The 18,744-nt window shown below is 36.7% G+C and overlaps 1 protein-coding gene across 3 annotated transcripts in view; it reads right to left on the bottom strand.

The window, feature by feature from the left end:
- LOC127433074 (PDZ and LIM domain protein 5-like) overlaps positions 1–11,079 on the bottom strand; it is a 112,737-nt gene extending 101,658 nt beyond the window's left edge. For 2 of the 3 annotated variants that reach the window (XM_051684722.1, XM_051684720.1), the window contains exons 1-2: positions 10,948–11,079; positions 4,631–4,786 (exon numbers count right to left, since the gene is read on the bottom strand). In XM_051684722.1, the coding sequence (XP_051540682.1) occupies positions 4,631–4,729 (99 nt within the window). In that variant the 5' untranslated portion in view covers positions 4,730–4,786; positions 10,948–11,079. Of the gene's footprint in view, positions 1–4,630; positions 4,787–5,158; positions 5,234–10,947 lie in introns of those variants that run through there. The other variant, XM_051684721.1, reaches the window with a different exon arrangement.
- Positions 11,080–18,744: the final 7,665 nt, after the last annotated feature.

The raw sequence follows: 18,744 nt of genomic DNA on the forward strand, positions 1-18,744 counted from the left end.
GCTGGAGCTCTGTCAGAGTGACCATCGGGTTCTTGGTCACCTCCCTGACTAAGGCCCTTCTCCCCCGATCGCTCAGTTTGGCCGGGCGGCCAGCACTAGGAAGAGTCCTGGTGGTTCCAAACTTCTTCCATTTACGGATGATGGAGGCCACTGTGCTCATTGGGACCTTCATTGCTGCAGAAATGTTTCTGTACTCTTCCCCAGATCTGTGCCTCGATACAATCCTGTCTCGGAGGTCTACAGACAATTCCTTGGACTTCATGGCTTGGTTTGTGCTCTGACATGCACTGTTAACTGTGGGACCTTATATTGACAGGTGTGTGCCTTTCCAAATCATGTCCAATCAACTGAATTTACCACAGGTGTACTCCAATCAAGTTGTAGAAACATCTCAAGGATGATCAGTGGAAACAGGATGCACCTGAGCTCAATTTTGAGTGTCATGGCAAAGGCTGTGAATACTTATGTACATGTGATTTTTTTCTCTCGTTTTTTTATTTTTAATAAATTTGCAAAGATTTCAAACAACCTTCTTTCACGTTGTCATTATGGGGTATTGTTTGTAGAATTTTGAGGAAAATAATGAATTTAATCCATTTTGGAATAAGGCTGTAACATAAACAAAATGTGGAAAAAGTGAAGTGCTGTGAATACATTCCGGATGCACTGTAATAATACAAAAATCATGTCTTGTGTCTATACTTCTGAAACAGTGAGTATTTTAATGTTTACAGATTGACCCCATTGACTTCCATTGTAAGTGTCCCACTGGAACACACATTTGTGATTTTTTTAAATAAACGAGGGACGAGTAAACATTATTTTTGTGCTACAAATGCTGTCGAGTGAGCTGAACTTGTATTGAACCCGGAATACTCCTTCAAGATGACAGTGTATCTAGTGCAGATCCCTACGTAGACATTAAACAGCAAGGGAGCTCACTAGGTTTTGGAGCCGTAAACATCCCAATATCTTAACCCCTGCAGTCTCCCTTCATTGGACAAAATAAAGCCGTGGATATGAAGAGCTAAATGTCAGGGCAGATCTGTACCAAATCGTCTATAAGAAACCCTCCAAAACTAACAACAAAAGGATGGTTACTACATCCAGGCAGCACTAACCATTCATCAGAGATTGTCTCATTCTCCACTCACAGAGGTCCATGCCAAGATCTCCTCACTCAACACACGCCAACCAGCATCAACTGCCAAAACAGAGCTGAGATTTATGAGTAAAGAGCTTCCAGAGAGATATTCCTGGTGTCTCTATTTGAGTGTTAAGATTGCAGCTGGTGCACCAGAGCTCCTGTGCTCCCTCTGTAGAGAGATTCATCTTCATCGCAGAAGATGCATAACGTTCCTCTAAGTCCAATGTTGCATGTGGAAGCCAGGTGAGCAACCCAGGACTGCATTTGGGGGACTTTTTGTCCCTGTTTAACAGGAAATAAGATGAATAAATGAGCCAGATGGAGTATGTTTGAGCAGAACTAATGGACAGGACAAGGGCAGGTTTTACTTGGAGCGGTTTTACGGCAAAATATATATCCGAAAACCAACAAACACATTAACATTGTGTCGTACTAGGACATTCTTTATTTCCTGTGCAATGAAGTTAACTTCAAACAGATGTCTGCTTTCCTGATGGAAACCCTTTGGTAATATAAACTCTGAAGCTCTATATTTAAAACATTACTCTTTAATAAGACATTAAAATTTAATTTAAACTGTATTCACAACCCATTTTATTTCCACATCGTGACTCACATTTAACCCACAAATACTCATTTCTGCAATGGTTCATTATGACTGCAATGTGAAAAGAAGATCAAAGTAGTTCTCCCTTGGTACTGTATTTACTTGTTGCTGATTTTATCTAAAAAACAATCATTTGCAACAGCATTTTTTTTACTGCAATGGATTAAAAACATGATTGTGTTACTGTAATGAGAATTAGGCAGTAAAAATGTGCTCAAGTCTCCTGAAAATAAAGGTACAAGGACAAAAATCTTAATGGTACTTAATGTAGGCTTCATTTTCTTTATGCAAAATATAAATATAATTTCACACTTTTTTGTCATTATCATTGTCATTTTTATCAAGACATTTCAGAGGCTGTGCAATTTATTACTTTCTGGTTAACGATTATGAGGCCAAACATATTATATATTCTTTAGAATAACATGCACTTTTGAATCATGCACAATAAAAGCAGAAAGTACATTTTGATTTCATGTTGACTTTAAAAGGGAGAAGTGTGCGCTAGCCACTATAACCTTTCTAGCTCTTCCGTGTAGTACCTGACAATTTCCTAAAAATTATGAACACACTTCATTTTAAAGGGGAAATGAGAGCACTGTTCATACAGGATGAGTATAAGAGATAAATATTGCAGACAGGAAAGACAACAGATGTGGTTAAGAGATGCCAACCGTGCTGTACGCAAATGTGAGCTACAAAACAAGGTCCATGGCACGTCATCTATCATCACTCAAGAGCCTGAAGACGAGCTGCCAAACAACATGTGCGTACGTGTTGTGAGAGAGAATATGTACACTGTGAAAGAACAATATGTCTGTCATGGACCTGTTATAGACAACTGAAGACCCCATGAAACATGGGCGGGTCAAAAGGGGGCACTGCCCCACTATACTGTCCTTGAAGAAGTCTGCACGGGCCTTAAAACGAAAACCAGGAACCACAGAGTTTTGTGTTCCTTGCCACAGTCGCTTTCGGCTTGCTCACTGGTGGTCTAAATACAATTATGATTTATTTTTATACACAATTTTCAATCATATTTAATCAAACTACACAATGGTGACTCTAAGACTTTATAGATATTACATTTAAATTTTCTGTTAATGCATGATCTTCTGTAAAGCTGCTTTGAAACGATGCGTGTTGTAAAAAGCGCTATACAAATAAAAATACCTGAGATCGTGTCTCTGTGAGTGTGAGCACATGCGCGAAACAAGTTAGGTAGGCCTGTTTATTTTTTAATTAATTACAAACCCGACGTCATACTTCAAAAACTGACACGAACCCAGCGGATTCACAGGTCCCATCGGCCAGGGTCGGGTTGCAGACCTCCATTTCCTCCCCATGTCCGATGAACAGCTTTGCCCATCCTAAAGATCAAACTCCTAGTTTTGTGGTTTTTAGTCTATGTCTGTAGCTTTGAAGCGAGATGCTAGCATACTCCTAAATGTTGACTCCTAAAACAAACTTTTAGCAGATTAATGCATTTAAAATTGACATAAGTAGACCAAAAATATTGATGACATCATCATGCATGCAGAGACGTTTAACAATGTTTGTCCAATCAAATGTTCTCTAGAATGAGAATGTCCCACTCGCTAATAGAGTGCAACAGTTTGGCTCCGAAAGTAACAAATCCCATTATTTTTTTACATAGGTGAATTAATTTTTAAAGATGACTTGTAAACCTTTAAAGACCGACCTACCGTGAGCTCTGAGGTTGTTAATCGATGGTATATGAATATATGGGACAAATAATGTCGAAACAATTCGATATATTTAAAAAAAATCTGGTTTAAAACAGATGGGTCAAGTTTGAAAACACAATCTTTGAGTTCATGTTGCTTTTACAAATTGTTTGAAAAACATTTACAGCATTTTGTACGAAAAAATAATAATATTTATTTAATATATAAAAATGTCATGTGGTGCAACCATGAAGTAAAAGGTATTAAAATAGTTTCCTTGCACCATGAATACATGAGAGTGAACACAACTTAATCATTAATTTCTAACAAGTTTTCAAACATACGTTTCAAGGTGAAAAAATATATTTTTTGAAATGTAATGAATAGTCAAGAATATGTTTTCTCATGGTTGCACCAAATGACCTGAACCAAACCACAGTTGTACCACATGACATTTTTTACTTTAAGCCTCAGAAAAAATATAAAAATGACTTCATCACAGAACAGCTGTATTCACGTAATTGTCTGGTGTGAATTGCACTTGTAATGTATTTTTTAATAATGTATTATATGCGGACAAAAAATGAGCGTCACGTCATTGACCCATATGCATCTTTTGACACCATCAGTCCATGTTATTTCAACGTCATTTTTTAAAAATAGTTTTTAATAGTGGAATATTCCTGGTAAGAGAACCACACTACCCATGATCCTGAAGAGAAACGCAATCACGAGTTGAAAAGATGCAATCGAATTGGTGTCCCCTACACTCTCAAACTACTCATATACAGTGTTTGTATATATCTGAATACTTAGCAATACACTGATTCTATACTTATAATCAACCTCTTAAATCAAAATCCTTCTATTTTCCCATTAGTTCAATTACATCACTGGCAATGCTTCATGGAACTGTAGTTCTTTCACACATTAAAGACGTTAAGTACACAGAACCTTTTGTCTTTTTGACAGATTTTCAAATACTGTTTTGCTTAAACTCAAAGTCTGTAATGTCGTGATTCACCTCAAATCTGGATGGTTTGGTTCATGGCTTCCAGGGTCTTTAATTTACACTCATACGAAGGACATAGGAGAGCAACACGTAGAGATGTCTTCATAACATTACAACGGTTCTATTAAAGCATTCACAGCGTGACTGTTTGTTGTGTAGTAGAAGCAGACACTTACTCTTGAGATGGTGAGGGGCATGCTGAAGTCCTTACCACCCTGAAGTCTGAAACCCCAGGGAGAAGGTCCGATCAAGGATACGCTGTAGGTGCTGCTCATGGTTGGCTGGGTCACTGTTTCTGGTGTAGCCTGTACTGCTAAAGTCCAATTCACAGCCTGAGAAACATCAGCAATATTTACACATTATTACTGTTGTTCTTGCAGCAGGACACTCAGATTAGGTCATCTATTATGTCTGTGTTTTCTTCTAATTATATACAGGCAGCCAAAAAATGATCTGATGTAGCATCGATAGATCTGGACAAACTCTTAGCTTCGGAAGTGACAAAATGAAGTTGTTTCAACTGTATTCCTGTTTAATCTAAGATCAACAATGAGCACTCAACAGCACAGAAACTGAACTAACCACAAATCCTTTGAGACGACAGCATGTCACACAAATACGTCAGTTGTGTTACAACAAAAGGTTCAAACTTTTGGCTACAACAAATAGCCAAACAGAGCAGAATAATACCGATTTAGGCCTACCTGTGAAATAGCTAGATTTATCTGGAAAAGACTTTCTAAGTAAGTCTGAGAACAAGCTGATTCATTGTCCAAACATATCACGTAGTACAGATAAAACAAAAGAGCAATCTCTATTTATATAAAAGGGATGGGAGGGGGGCATTCTTGGAGCACACAAGTATTTTAAGAGCTTGTCCCATTGCTGTAACTGTGACGCTTTTGGAAGTTAAAAACATCGTCATTCACCTGCCCAACTCTGTCTGTTTCTAACCGCGCCTACATGCTAAAGTTTACTGTGTGAATCCATTCATTTCAATGGCAATGGTTCATCACAAAGACTCAAGGGATTACAAAAATTCTCCATCATGCAACTTAAAGTTGAGAATTTTAATTGTTGGTGCAATGCAAGCAAAGGCATCCAATGATCAAGAGAATTTCAGACAGACCAGTTGTGCATTCGTAAAATCGAATTCGCTGTATTCACGCTTGATTTTGAACTGACAGGGCTTTCCACACAGTCAAAAACAGATCTTGTGGTTTCCTATACGTCAACCGCTCTGTCAAAGTTTTCTCTAGTGTGCAAGAGCCCTATAGAATGCATATGTTTTATTTATGGGTAGTTGATGTGAAATACGTTTGGGAAGTTGATATGTCTAGTTTTTTTTGACCTGCTAAACCACTTCCGAAATTATTTTTAGTAGGATTATTTTAACTATTTCATAATTATTATCCATGCAGCGTTAATGACTTCATATAAAGGGACTATAATCAATATTGGTACTTTTATAAATTCATTTAGCCTAATTCATTCATTCACATGCTGTGTGGAGACATTTCATGCCAATATTACCATCACCAGCCATCATTTTTGGGTGAACTAATACTTTAAGCAAATATTGATCAAATAAGTGTTTGCTTCACTTTAGAAATGTTGTGTACATCTGATGCAGGATCATTTAAATGAACTAGAATGCAAATAGGAGTTTTTAAAAGGTAAAACAGCAGGCTGTGAATTTTCCAAACTTATATTGACATATGTTGGACAAAAGTCGAAAGATATGAAAGACGAGCTGGTTACTGCATTGTGTTTTCTGCATGATTATTGAATGAGTCAATAACTAATGCAACAACATGTTCTTTTGCCAACAGTACTAGCAGAACCATAAAGGGTGCGGTTATAGAAGCATTGTGTGAAGAACATATTGATCACAGCAAATGAATCGGTTTTCCACGCCTGGAGCCACGAGGCATGTGTGTATTTCTACAAAGAATTTCTAATAGCTTCATTTTCTTATCTTATCAAGATCAAAAATTCAGTTGTCATTCAGAGTTATCATCAAAAGTGTCATGCTCCAGCAAGACTCGAGGAGCCATGAAGAGCTTCTTTAAAGACATTGCTCTATTGAAATCGAAGTGTGAGGTTTGTGTTTTTAGTCCATCTCTTTAAGCTACATCTAGCAGCTGTACTCAATTAAGATCCAATCTTTAATTATATATATATATCATTTACTCTATACGCAACCCTCTACTACAATGAGAGGAAATCCTTTCACTGCGTGTTGAGAGAAAAATCTTTCCATGTAATGCATGTCCAAAGAGATCCATGCGACTCATTTGTCATTAAATAATGTCTATTTTAATATCCTTTTTGTTCCCTACAGTCAGTAAACATAAATAAAAATATAATTGTAATCATGCATAGCATAGATGAGATAAAGCCGTTCTTTCGTTAACTTGCGCTCATCTTCAGATGCTTTTACAGAAATGCCTGTTTTCTTAGAGACAGTGCTGTTTTTTAGCACGTGTTTAACAAATCAATGTAAATACTTGTAAAAACAAACTGTGCAATTAAACAATTAACATGTAACAAAAGAAATGATATATTAAATATTATATACATAGGATTTGTTCATTTTTAAAAAGGCAAAATGTGACCAAAATGATGAAAAACTAATCAAATATCATTTGTGAATTTAATATTTTCCTAATGTACCTAGTTAGAAGGTCCCCTGTATAATTAACAGCATTATCTGAAAAAAAAAAAAAACATATTTCATATGTAAGCAAAAAGGACATTATAGAGTAACTGAAATATACCCATATGAATCAATATTGAATCGGAATCGAATCAAGAGCTTGTGAATCAGAATTGAATTGAATCGGGAAATCTGAAACAATACCCAGCCCTAGTCACAACCCAAACTTCAATTTTTAATGGGAATCACATCAACTTGTTAGACCAATACATCGGCCAGGCCAATTAATAATCCGATAATTAGCCATTTTGACATTAGTGGCATCGGCCATTAACCGCGTTTGCTTGGATGATTAACAGGCGTTAACCTTCCTATGTCTTAGTTTCAAAATGTATCAAAAAATGTCTTTTTTTCCCAATTTTAAGCAAATTTGAGTTAACTTTGTATAAGGGAAGCGTTAGGTTTCTCTTTAGAAATTTTGTACACATCCAATTTGATGTTGTTAAATTGTATCATGTATTTTAGATTTATTTCGGCCATCCTGCTCTCTATATATCGGCAACGGCCACTGAAAACCACATCGATTGACCACTAACATCTTTCAAACCATTCCATGTAGTCTTCTTTGAGTGCATTGGAGTAGCTTACTGAGGCAAACAAGGTCAACATATAAGCTTCAAACACAGTCAGTGAGCTACAAACCATTTATAAACAATAAAAAGAAGTAAAAAGTAAGAGACCAGTAACAGGTTAAGACTGAGTGATCCTTATCAGCATACAACAATGAAAGCCAAGCCCTACTTCAAAAGACACTGAGCGCGTACTGATTATGCTTAATAAGCTGACAACGCATTTGATCATGTAAATGCATTAAATGGCGATCCTTTGTTGGTGTAAGACCATAAAAGGCTTAAGAATAAACTGATCGACATGGGTAGATTTTTGCCCATTATGCCGATTTTGTGTTGCATGTAAACACCTTTACTTGCTAATAAAATGTGTGCACATGTTGCGTGCATGCCTCTTCACAGTTGGACGCCAAAAGCAGAGAATAACGTGATTACTTCAGATGCCATGTAAATGCGGCCTTGAGTTATCCAGTCCTATTCCATAATGTCTCCTGTGCTTTTAAATGGAAGGCTTAATATATCCGTCATCATGGATATAGATGAACTGAAACTATGAAACTAACACGCCTTTCCAATGATCTGTCCATTACGGTTGGGTTTTCCCATGGTACGAATGGTGCCAGGCTGCTCAGTAACTGGACGACATGATGCCAAAGGCACGCCCTGGAAAACGGGCAACCTGCAGTACAGTGGCCCAATAATAAAATTAAAGAAGATTTAAAAATCTAAAATTAAATCAGTACAATCAGGGTTAAATATGGACCGGTAATATTGGTTTGAGATCACAGCCAAACATCCCAACGGCTAAAAACAGCAGCGTACGACAACCCAGCATGGAGTTTCTGGAAAGTTCCATTTATAGAGGAATTACCTAATTCTACATCCAATCCAAGCACTAAAATAATGCATTTGACAGCAGCTAAATCACAGTATGTGTAGACAGGGGTGAGCTACCACTCTATTGGTGGTAATTTATGAATTTATTCTAAAGGAAACTAAGCTCTGCAGGCTCTAACTGCGTTGGAGTTTCAGCTTTCAGTGCGGCTTAAACATCTGACAGTTTAATGTTTAGCCGTGTGAGTTTGACCTCTGTACCTCGAAACTACCTTACTGACCTGTAAACAAATTCTCAGACACTGCTCTATATGATAACGGGTTCTTTAGTTAGTTGTGAAAGAATTCTCGGCTCCCTGTAAAACACAGGTGTGCTTTGTACGCAACGCTGAGAAACTAATGATTATCCTTTACGAGTTTTTTTCCTTGATTCCCTTTAAAAGCCTTCTCTTATTTAACAGGAATGCACTCCCAACCTGAACAGTCTTTCCTAGCGTTTTTATAAACAACTTATTATTATTAAAGAATGTGGCTGTTGATACTGCAGGCGATTACTCTTCAGACATCACCTGCAGACCGGAGACACGGAGACGCACCCGACCGGAGTTCTGTTTGGAAATGCAGGGTCACGTCTATCATATCAAGGTTGGGGGTGGGTGGAACCTGGCTACAATACACCGATGACCCCAGCACACATGCATGCACACACACTACCCAAAATAAGACAACACTCTGAGTCTAAGTGCATTTATAGCTGGAAAAGGTCACTGACCATTGAGTTATTTGGAACAATCAAAATTACATTAAATTACTTTTAATTTTTTCATTATTTTCCTACAGCATTTAAGAAATCTCTGTTAACCTACTAACATTATTATCCATTCAAAAGCCGTCATTCTGTTGTCTCCAATGTCTGTTTTTCTGCATGGAACATTAGTTTCAGAGCAAGATTAAACCAACTTGCCCTAAATCACTTATACTAACTATTTATCATGAGTACTTTCACTGTGACTCAGAACAGCAACAACAGATTTTATACTCACTTTCTTTTCACATGGTATGTACTTTAAGGAATAGTTCAGCCAACAGTGAAAATTCTCTCATCATTTACTCACCCTCATGCCATCCCAGATGTGTTTGACTTTCTTTCTTCTGCAGAACACAAATGAAGATTTTTAGAAGAATATTTCAGCTCTGTAGGTCCATACAATGCAAGTGAATGGTGTCCAGAACTATGAAGCTCCAAAAAGCACACAAAGGCAGCATAAAAGTAATCCCTACAGTGGTTTAATCCATGTCTTCAGAAGTGATATATTAGGTGTGGGTGAGAAACAGATCAAAATGTAAGTCCTTTTTTACTATAAATCTCCATCTTTGACCAGTAGGTGGTGATATGCATGAAGAATGCGAATTGCCAAAAAACAAAAGAAGAGAAGACTTAAATATTGATCTCTATTTCTCAACCACACCTATTATATACAGTATATATATCGCTTCTGAAGACATGGATTAAACCACTGGAGTCGTATTGATTACTTTCATGCTGCCTTTATGTGCTTTTTGGAGCTTCAAAATGTTGGTCACCATTCACTTGTATTGTATGGACCTACAGAGCTGAAATATTCTTCTAAAAATCTTCATTTGTGTTCTGCAGAAGAAAGAAAGTCATATATGTCTGAGATGGCATGAGGGGGAGTAAATGAGAGAATTATTTTTGGGTGATTTATCCCTTTGATTCTATACTCTGCTTCCTTATTATAAGCAGATAAAATTATTCGTTTAAAATGAATTATGACAGTAGAATGGCGCATGCACTTATACATATTAAATTAAGTTATATTTAATATTAAAGCGCCTGCGCTTCCAATCCCCACACATTATGGAAATGTGCAGCTACATTTAACTTCTCTAATTTAACGCTTGTATACTGACACATCCTCCTCAAACTTCATGTGAACTTTTCAACAAGTTACAAACTCACCACTTCCTCTTTTATAGTCATAGATCCACTTAACTTTACAAACTAGCACAGACCAAATTTTTCAAATAACTTCAGAAACGGGCAAAAGTCACTGACAAAACATTTCGCTATTGCTTTATTTGTTGGCTGTGATATTATGAACGTTTTCACTTGAAAACTCTTGACAGAAAACATTAAACTTGTATTCGAAAAGTGTTCTACTCGACTCGACTGAATCCGATTGATTCCACCGCGCGCGCTCAAACGTTCTAAATAGAATGAAAATGCAACATTGTATCAAACTGTCACATTGCGAACATTGTTTATTATAATGGGATCGTTCTAGTTTGTCGCAGTTGAAATAAAGTGCAGAAGTCGTGTATGAGCACGATTAACACTCATGTCACTCACCTCTGAACCGCTGTGGAGTCTCTGGAGTTTGTAACTGTGTGTGTGAGAAACTGAAAGAGAAAAAGAGTTTAGGAACTCCAGTGAGTGTCTGACGGACTTCCGCCCCTTTAACAGGCGCTGGAGGAAATTGCCTTCGCTGCACTCACTCACTCACTTCACCAACACAATGATGAACACAGAGAAAACTTTGGATACATTTACTCATTCTTTATTAGTAAGCCTAATGTACTATTTTCCATGTATTAGGATAATAATTAATTTATAAAAGCTATGAAATGACACAAATGGATGTATGAAGTGACCAAAAAATTGTAAACAAATCAAGACTATCTTATATTTAAGCTTCTTAATATACATACATACATATATATATATATATATACAGGTGCATCTCAATAAATTAGAATGTCATGGAAAAGTTGATTTATTTTCAAATTGTGAAACTCGTGTATTAAATAAATTCAATGCACACAGACTGAAGTAGTTTAAGTCTTTGGTTCTTTTAATTGTGATGATTTTGGCTCACATTTAACAAAAACCCACCAATTCACTATCTCAAAAAATTAGAATACATCATAAGACCAATAAAAAAACATTTTTAGTGAATTGTTGGCCTTCTGGAAAGTATGTTCATTTACTGTATATGTACTCAATACTTGGTAGGGGCTCCTTTTGCTTTAATTACTGCCTCAATTCGGCGTGGCATGGAGGTGATCAGTTTGTGGCACTGCTGAGGTGGTATGGAAGCCCAGGTTTCTTTGACAGTGGCCTTCAGATCATCTGCATTTTTTGGTCTCTTGTTTCTCATTTTCCTCTTGACAATACCCCATAGATTCTCTACGGGGTTCAGGTCTGGTGAGTTTGCTGGCCAGTCAAGCACACCAACACCATGGTCATTTAACCACCTTTTGGTGCTTTTGGCAGTGTGGGCAGGTGCCAAATCCTGCTGGAAAATGAAATCAGCATCTTTAAAAAGCTGGTCAGCAGAAGGAAGCATGAAGTGCTCCAAAATTTCTTGGTAAACGGGTGCAGTGACTTTAGTTTTCAAAAAACACAATGGACCAACACCAGCAGATGACATTGCACCCCAAATCATCACAGACTGTGGAAACTTAACACTGGACTTCAAGCAACTTGGGCTATGAGCTTCTCCACCCTTCCTCCAGACTCTAGGACCTTGGTTTCCAAATGAAATACAAAACTTGCTCTCATCTGAAAAGAGGACTTTGGAACACTGGGCAACAGTCCAGTTCTTCTTCTCCTTAGCCCAGGTAAGACGCCTCTGACGTTGTCTGTGGTTCAGGAGTGGCTTGACAAGAGGAATACGACAACTGTAGCCAAATTCCTTGACACATCTGTGTGTGGTGGCTCTTGATGCCTTGACCCCAGCCTCAGTCCATTCCTTGTGAAGTTCACCCAAATTCTTGAATCGATTTTGCTTGACAATCCTCATAAGGCTGCGGTTCTCTCGGTTGGTTGTGCATCTTTTTCTTCCACACTTTTTCCTTCCACTCAACTTTCTGTTAACATGCTTGGATACAGCACTCTGTGAACAGCCAGCTTCTTTGGCAATGAATGTTTGTGGCTTACCCTCCTTGTGAAGGGTGTCAATGATTGTCTTCTGGACAACTGTCAGATCAGCAGTCTTCCCCATGATTGTGTAGCCTAGTGAACCAAACTGAGAGACCATTTTGAAGGCTCAGGAAACCTTTGCAGGTGTTTTGAGTTGATTAGCTGATTGGCATGTCACCATATTCTAATTTTTTGAGATAGTGAATTGGTGGGTTTTTGTTAAATGTGAGCCAAAATCATCACAATTAAAAGAACCAAAGACTTAAACTACTTCAGTCTGTGTGCACTGAATTTATTTAATACACGAGTTTCACAATTTGAGTTGAATTACTGAAATAAATGAACTTTTCCATGACATTCTAATTTATTGAGATGCACCTGTATATATATATATATATATATATATATATATATATATATGCAAGAGACACCCAGCTCATGCCAGTGTTAGTGACACAATGAACAGTCTTAACAAAAGGTGATGACATCCCCATGTCTGCTTTTATAGGAGAATATGTGCAAACCAATACAGGCAAATTCCTCTACGCTGATGTGAAGTGGTACCTTGTTTCACAACAACAATAACAAAAAAAGAATTATGATAACTATTATGTATTATTATTCTGTGTTGTTTCGGTAGCAGCATCTTATCAGAAACCAGTTAAGGTCTGTTTTTCATGTTTTCAGGGTGATGACCCTAGAACCAAATCTGCAGTAGAGATTTCAATTCAATTCAGTTGTGTAGACAAATACTTCCCTCTGCTGGCCAAAATATCACACCACGCCAAAAGAACAGTTTCATGCCACAGTGGTGATATCATACCATACCATGGTGCCTTGATATTCCTTATTCGTGTACCATGGTATTTATATCGTAATTAAATGTACTTCAAGTAACATACATAGTACTAGTATATGTGCAAAAATACATTGTGTTCATTGTTGCAGGAAAAAAAAAAACCTCTGTAGAAGAGGATATGGTTTTTGGAGGAAAAAAAGAGGAACTACATGTACATGTTTAAATATATTTTAAAAAAGCATAAAAAATCTGGAATTTTTATTGTTGTGTATAAGACTGAGAGACAAAATTAGAGATGTGAATTCCAGAAGAAATAGTGGAAGACACAATCGAGATTTTGACCATTTTTGTTTAGGAATGAAAAATTTTGTGTACATTATAAAAGAAGCTGACTACATATGCAAGAGTTAAGTAATCAGGGTTTTCATAGTAAAAAATTATATCTTTGAGAACAAAGGAGTGATTAACTTCTGTAGGACTGAAAATAAAGGAGCTTAAATCAACCCAGAAATGATTCGTTATGTTGCATTCAAAAAATAAGTGGGCAGCAGTTTCTCCTAGATGACCACAAAATGAACATGTCTCATCAATGTCAGAATATTTGGAAATGGAGGAATTAACAGGGTAGATTTTATGAAGGATTTTAAAGTGGACTTCCTTAACCTTTTCCAATCTAGATCCATCACAAAGGATCTCCAGTAGAATTTGCCCCTTGGCGAAACCTTTATTTTTCATTTGAATAATCTTGCGTTTATTGTTGCATTTTCTATCTACAAAATCAATGCCACCTAGGAGCAAAGCAGAGTGTATTACAGTCCCCACACTAAACTTTAGGTGACTTTAAATTAGCTGAACTAAACCCACTGGAATAGCTTTTATCAAAGTGTTATATTCCTTTAACGGAACTGGGAAGTCATGGAAATTCATAAATTGCTTATAAGTTAACATACTGCCAGACTCGTCAAATAGTGAAATAGAATTAAAATGATTGTTAAACCAACTGGGGAAGAAAAGGGACTTATTTCTAACAATTATATCAGAATTGTTCCAGAGGAGAACTTTGTGTGGTGAAATGTTGTGGACAAAACACATTTTCCAAGCAAGAAGGCACTGCTGATGAAAACTGGATAAGGAGATGGGCAACTTGTTAGGCAAGTAATTGCATTTCAAAAGAAAAGACAGGCCACTAATTTTATCAAAAATGTTGTTTGGAATAAAGAATTTGGATTATCTAGGCAAGGCCACTTAAGCCCTGGTGTTGGAAAGCAATTCCTTTTTTAGTTTGTGAAGTTTATTCTTCTACAAATATTGTATTCATTTCTTTTGTGGCTTTGTCATTAACAAATAAAGAGAGAGCAGGGTAAACAAAGTGAGAAAGCCCTTCCACCTTAGACAAAAGGACTCTACCGTGTAAGGATAAATCTCTCTGTAGCCACATATTAAGAATGTTTTTAGTTTTTTCATTTTGTCAGAAAAATTCAAATGATGTCTGGCTATTGGGTTTTTGGAAATATGAATGCCCAAGTACTTGACACTATTTCTAACTGGAATATTCTCTAAAGATGTATCATCCAAGTCATGGATTGACATTATTTCATATTTTTAAATATTGATTTTAGACCAGATGCGCATGAAAACTGATCAGCTAACACCAAAGCTTTAGATAACTGTTTTTTATCCTTTAAAAACAATGTGGTGTCATCAGCTAATTGCACAAATTTATTTCCCTACTAAAAAACAGAAATTCCTTTCATCTTGTGAAATACTCAAGCAAAATAATTCTGTGGCTAAAATAATTAAAAAAGGAGAAATTGGGCAGCCCTGCTTAACTCCGCGACAGATGTCGAACCTTTGGGAAGTGTCAAAATTGACAATAACAGAGCTATTAATATCATTATAAAACATAGCTATTGTATCATTAAAAGATTTACCAAACCCAAATAGCTTTAAAGTACGCAAAAGAAATTGGTGTTCAGTAGTGTCAAAAGCCTTATAAAAGTCAAGAAAGAGTATGAGACCATCTGAGCGTATCAAATTAGAATAATCCAGCAAGTCCAAAACTAACCTTATGTTATTAGAAATATGTCAGCCCTTCATTAATCCAGATTGTGTTTCTGAAACAATATTGTCTATACCAAATCTTAATCTATTGGCAGACACTGAAGCTAATATTTTATAGTCTATTGTTAAAAGAGTAATAGGACGCCAATTATCCTTTACCATTTCTGGTTTAGGTACAGTATAAGAGAAAAAACTCCCTGTTTCATAGTAGCAGTCATTTCTCCCTAACTAATGCATTCCTTATACATATGAAACAAAGGCATTTTAATTACCTCCCAGAAGTGGACATAAAACTCAACTGAAAGACCATCGATGCCAGGGGATTTACCTTTTTTCATTGAGTGCAGTGCTTGCTTAATTTCATCTATTGACAGGTCAGAATCACAACTAGTACTAAACTCATGGTCAATAACTTTGATACTATTCTTAATCTTATCAATACATTTTCCTATCATCATTAAATGTAGAAGTATAAAGATTACTATAAAACACATTAACAAATTCTTATATCAATTTCGGGTCTTTAGAGTTAACTCCACTGACATTAAGAGCAGTAAGAGTTTTCCTCTGACCATTCCTTTTTTCTAGAGCAAAGAAATAACTAGAGTTCTTTTCCCCCTCCTCAATCCATTTAGCTCTAATCTTATGAATGCGCCTTTTGCCAACTCCAAATAAACTCCATCATACTGTAAATTTAGTTCTTTTATCTCCAATTCCTCTTCCTCCGTAATATTGCTTTTAGCTAATAACACACATAACCTATTAATCAGTTCTGACTCTGTCCGATGCTTAATGGTCTTAAGTAAGCTCTTTACTTCTCATTACAGCAATATATCTAGCCTTATATTTAAAGAACTCCCACTTTTCTTTATAACCATTGCCATCAAACCAGTGAATAACTCTTTAGCAAGACTTGTAATACTGTCATTCAATTCTACATCTTTTAACAAGGCATTATTCAGTTTCCAATAACCCCACAATCTTGGGATAGAATAAATGTCAACTTTATACTTACCAGTTTATGATCTGACAAGGGGGCAAAAATGTGAGAGATGTCTTTTACAAAGTGAAGAGTGGAGGACAAAATAAAAAAAAAATCAGTCCTGGATTTAAGAGATAGCTGTCTGTTAGACCACGTAAAATCTTTGGAAGCAGGGTTAAAGAAATGCCATACATCAATCAAGGAGAGATCAGAGCAAAGAGAGTGATGAAAGTTTAGTTAGAGTCAATGTAAAACAAAAACAAAAATGTGTTAAGGAGAAGGAAAACAAATACTAGCCTTCTGGTTGTAATAAGTCTAAACCATCTTTAAACAGCTTGTATTGTCAGACACATTTTCTTTGAAGCATATTAACTTTTCCAACATAGCCGAGGAAGAGGATAAGAAGGTTAATGCAAATTAGTCAACTTGATGCACGAATAAAATATTTTTTCCCCATCAATGACAGCAAATGATTTACGACAGGACGCCCTCTTACCCTCCTCCCTTGCCTTCTTCACGAGAGGCCAAAGTTTATCTCTCACTGCTCTATCCTCTGGAGACATTGGTTCTGTGAGACGCAGTGAAACTTGCATCCTTTGGAAGCACCCCAGACAGCATCCCGAATGCGGCGCAGTGAGAACAGAACTATGACTGACCTAGCCTTTCCATCAGACAGTTTCGGGCCCAGACGATGAGCGATGTCAACACCGTTCTTTAACCCATCACCAATTCTTGGGGCTATTTTCCCTAAGATGTTAATGACCACATCTCGTACATCTTCACTGTCTCTCTCTGCATCATCTTGTAGTTTCAGAAACCATCTCCAACTGTATGCCTGTACTCCTCTACACTTGCTCTCAGTGATTTATTTTCAAGTTTTGAAGCTCGGTTTCCAGAGTCAGTTTTTTTTTGTTTTTTTTTGCCGACATCCAAAACAAGTTGTTGTACATTTGAAGTTAAGTTCTCAATTCGTTTTGATGTTGTTTCAGTGGTTGTTTCAATCACCGATATCTTCTGGAATGTGTTGTCATGTTTAGATGCTAGCTCACGTATAGTAGACAAGATATCCCCGTTCCCACTGCAGCTACTCTCCTCACGTTTGATTTTTTGGGTTCTGGCTTCTGCGGAGTATCAGAGAGGGTTGTAACAACAACTTAATTGTTGGAACATGGGCTTGGATCACACCACTGAGGTTCTTTATCATTTTGAGCATCCATTCAAGCAAAGCTTGAAGCTGACACTGTATCCTCAGATTGCTCAATTTTATCGGGAGCATTGAAAGACACGGTGTCGACCCAAACTTGCTTCTCTTCCTTCCTGCCTCTTTTTCCCTTACACAAATCTATTAAAGATGACTAGTAAAACCTCTGTCTCCAGTCTAAATATCAGATTGCTTCATCACTTCACCTTAAACTTCCCTGAAGAGCAAACACACACACATCCTCCCACATCACCGCCATATTGGTTTCTCAGATATTCTATATAATGCCTACTAGACCCACTAGAATTTATGTCAAGGTAAAGATTAGTTCTCACCGTTTTGAGACAAAACACAAATAGATTAAGGAGAAGATTTTTTTCAAATTAATATTCATGAGACACGCCTTAACCATTGCAGAATACTTTAGTTCATTCGCTAACTGACTAGCACCAATTTTCCGATATCTAACTTTCAACCAATCAGATAGGGCTACTGGCCTAATGGCCTTTATGTAACTAATATTCATGAGCCAAGCTTTTACAGGATTTATAATTTCGCCTCATGTCTGTCCGGCGGGATTAGATGGTTTGAGTAAAGATGGCTATCAAAGACACTTACTAACCTCTCAAGTGCACTAAATCAGTATATGCAAAGCGATATGAAGGGAGGTAAATTCAGAATGACGTTAAATCAATGGTGTTCATCCGTGATTTAGAGATGATTCTGAGAATAGAAGAAAATGTGAAGCTGTTAAATTGACCGCTCTTCAAATTACGGGTATTATTGTGTAAAAAGAAATAAAAAGTGATAATACATTATATTAAGTATGAAGAAAGTTTCTCCATGATACCGGTTGATGTCCAGAATATAATATTAACCTAAAACATTTTAAAAAATTTCTGACCAGATTTTCTTATAATTATTAGCTTTAAAAGAAGTAGCTATTGTATATTGTCATGGTACTAAATGATTACTACATTAATGGTGTTTACACAGTACTCCAAGGTGCTTCAAAAAATACATAAATATCATGGTAATACTATGTTAGTTTGACTTTTTTTAGTGCTCACTAGCAATGTTTCTCAGTAGCTCTGTTTACATGAACACTAATAATCCAATTATAATCGGACTAGCTGCCCAATCCGAATAAAAAAGTCTCATGTAATGTCAATTGGTATAAAC

Source organism: Myxocyprinus asiaticus, chromosome 42, assembly GCF_019703515.2.
Source record: "Myxocyprinus asiaticus isolate MX2 ecotype Aquarium Trade chromosome 42, UBuf_Myxa_2, whole genome shotgun sequence".
In the NCBI taxonomy this organism is placed as follows: domain Eukaryota; kingdom Metazoa; phylum Chordata; class Actinopteri; order Cypriniformes; family Catostomidae; genus Myxocyprinus; species Myxocyprinus asiaticus.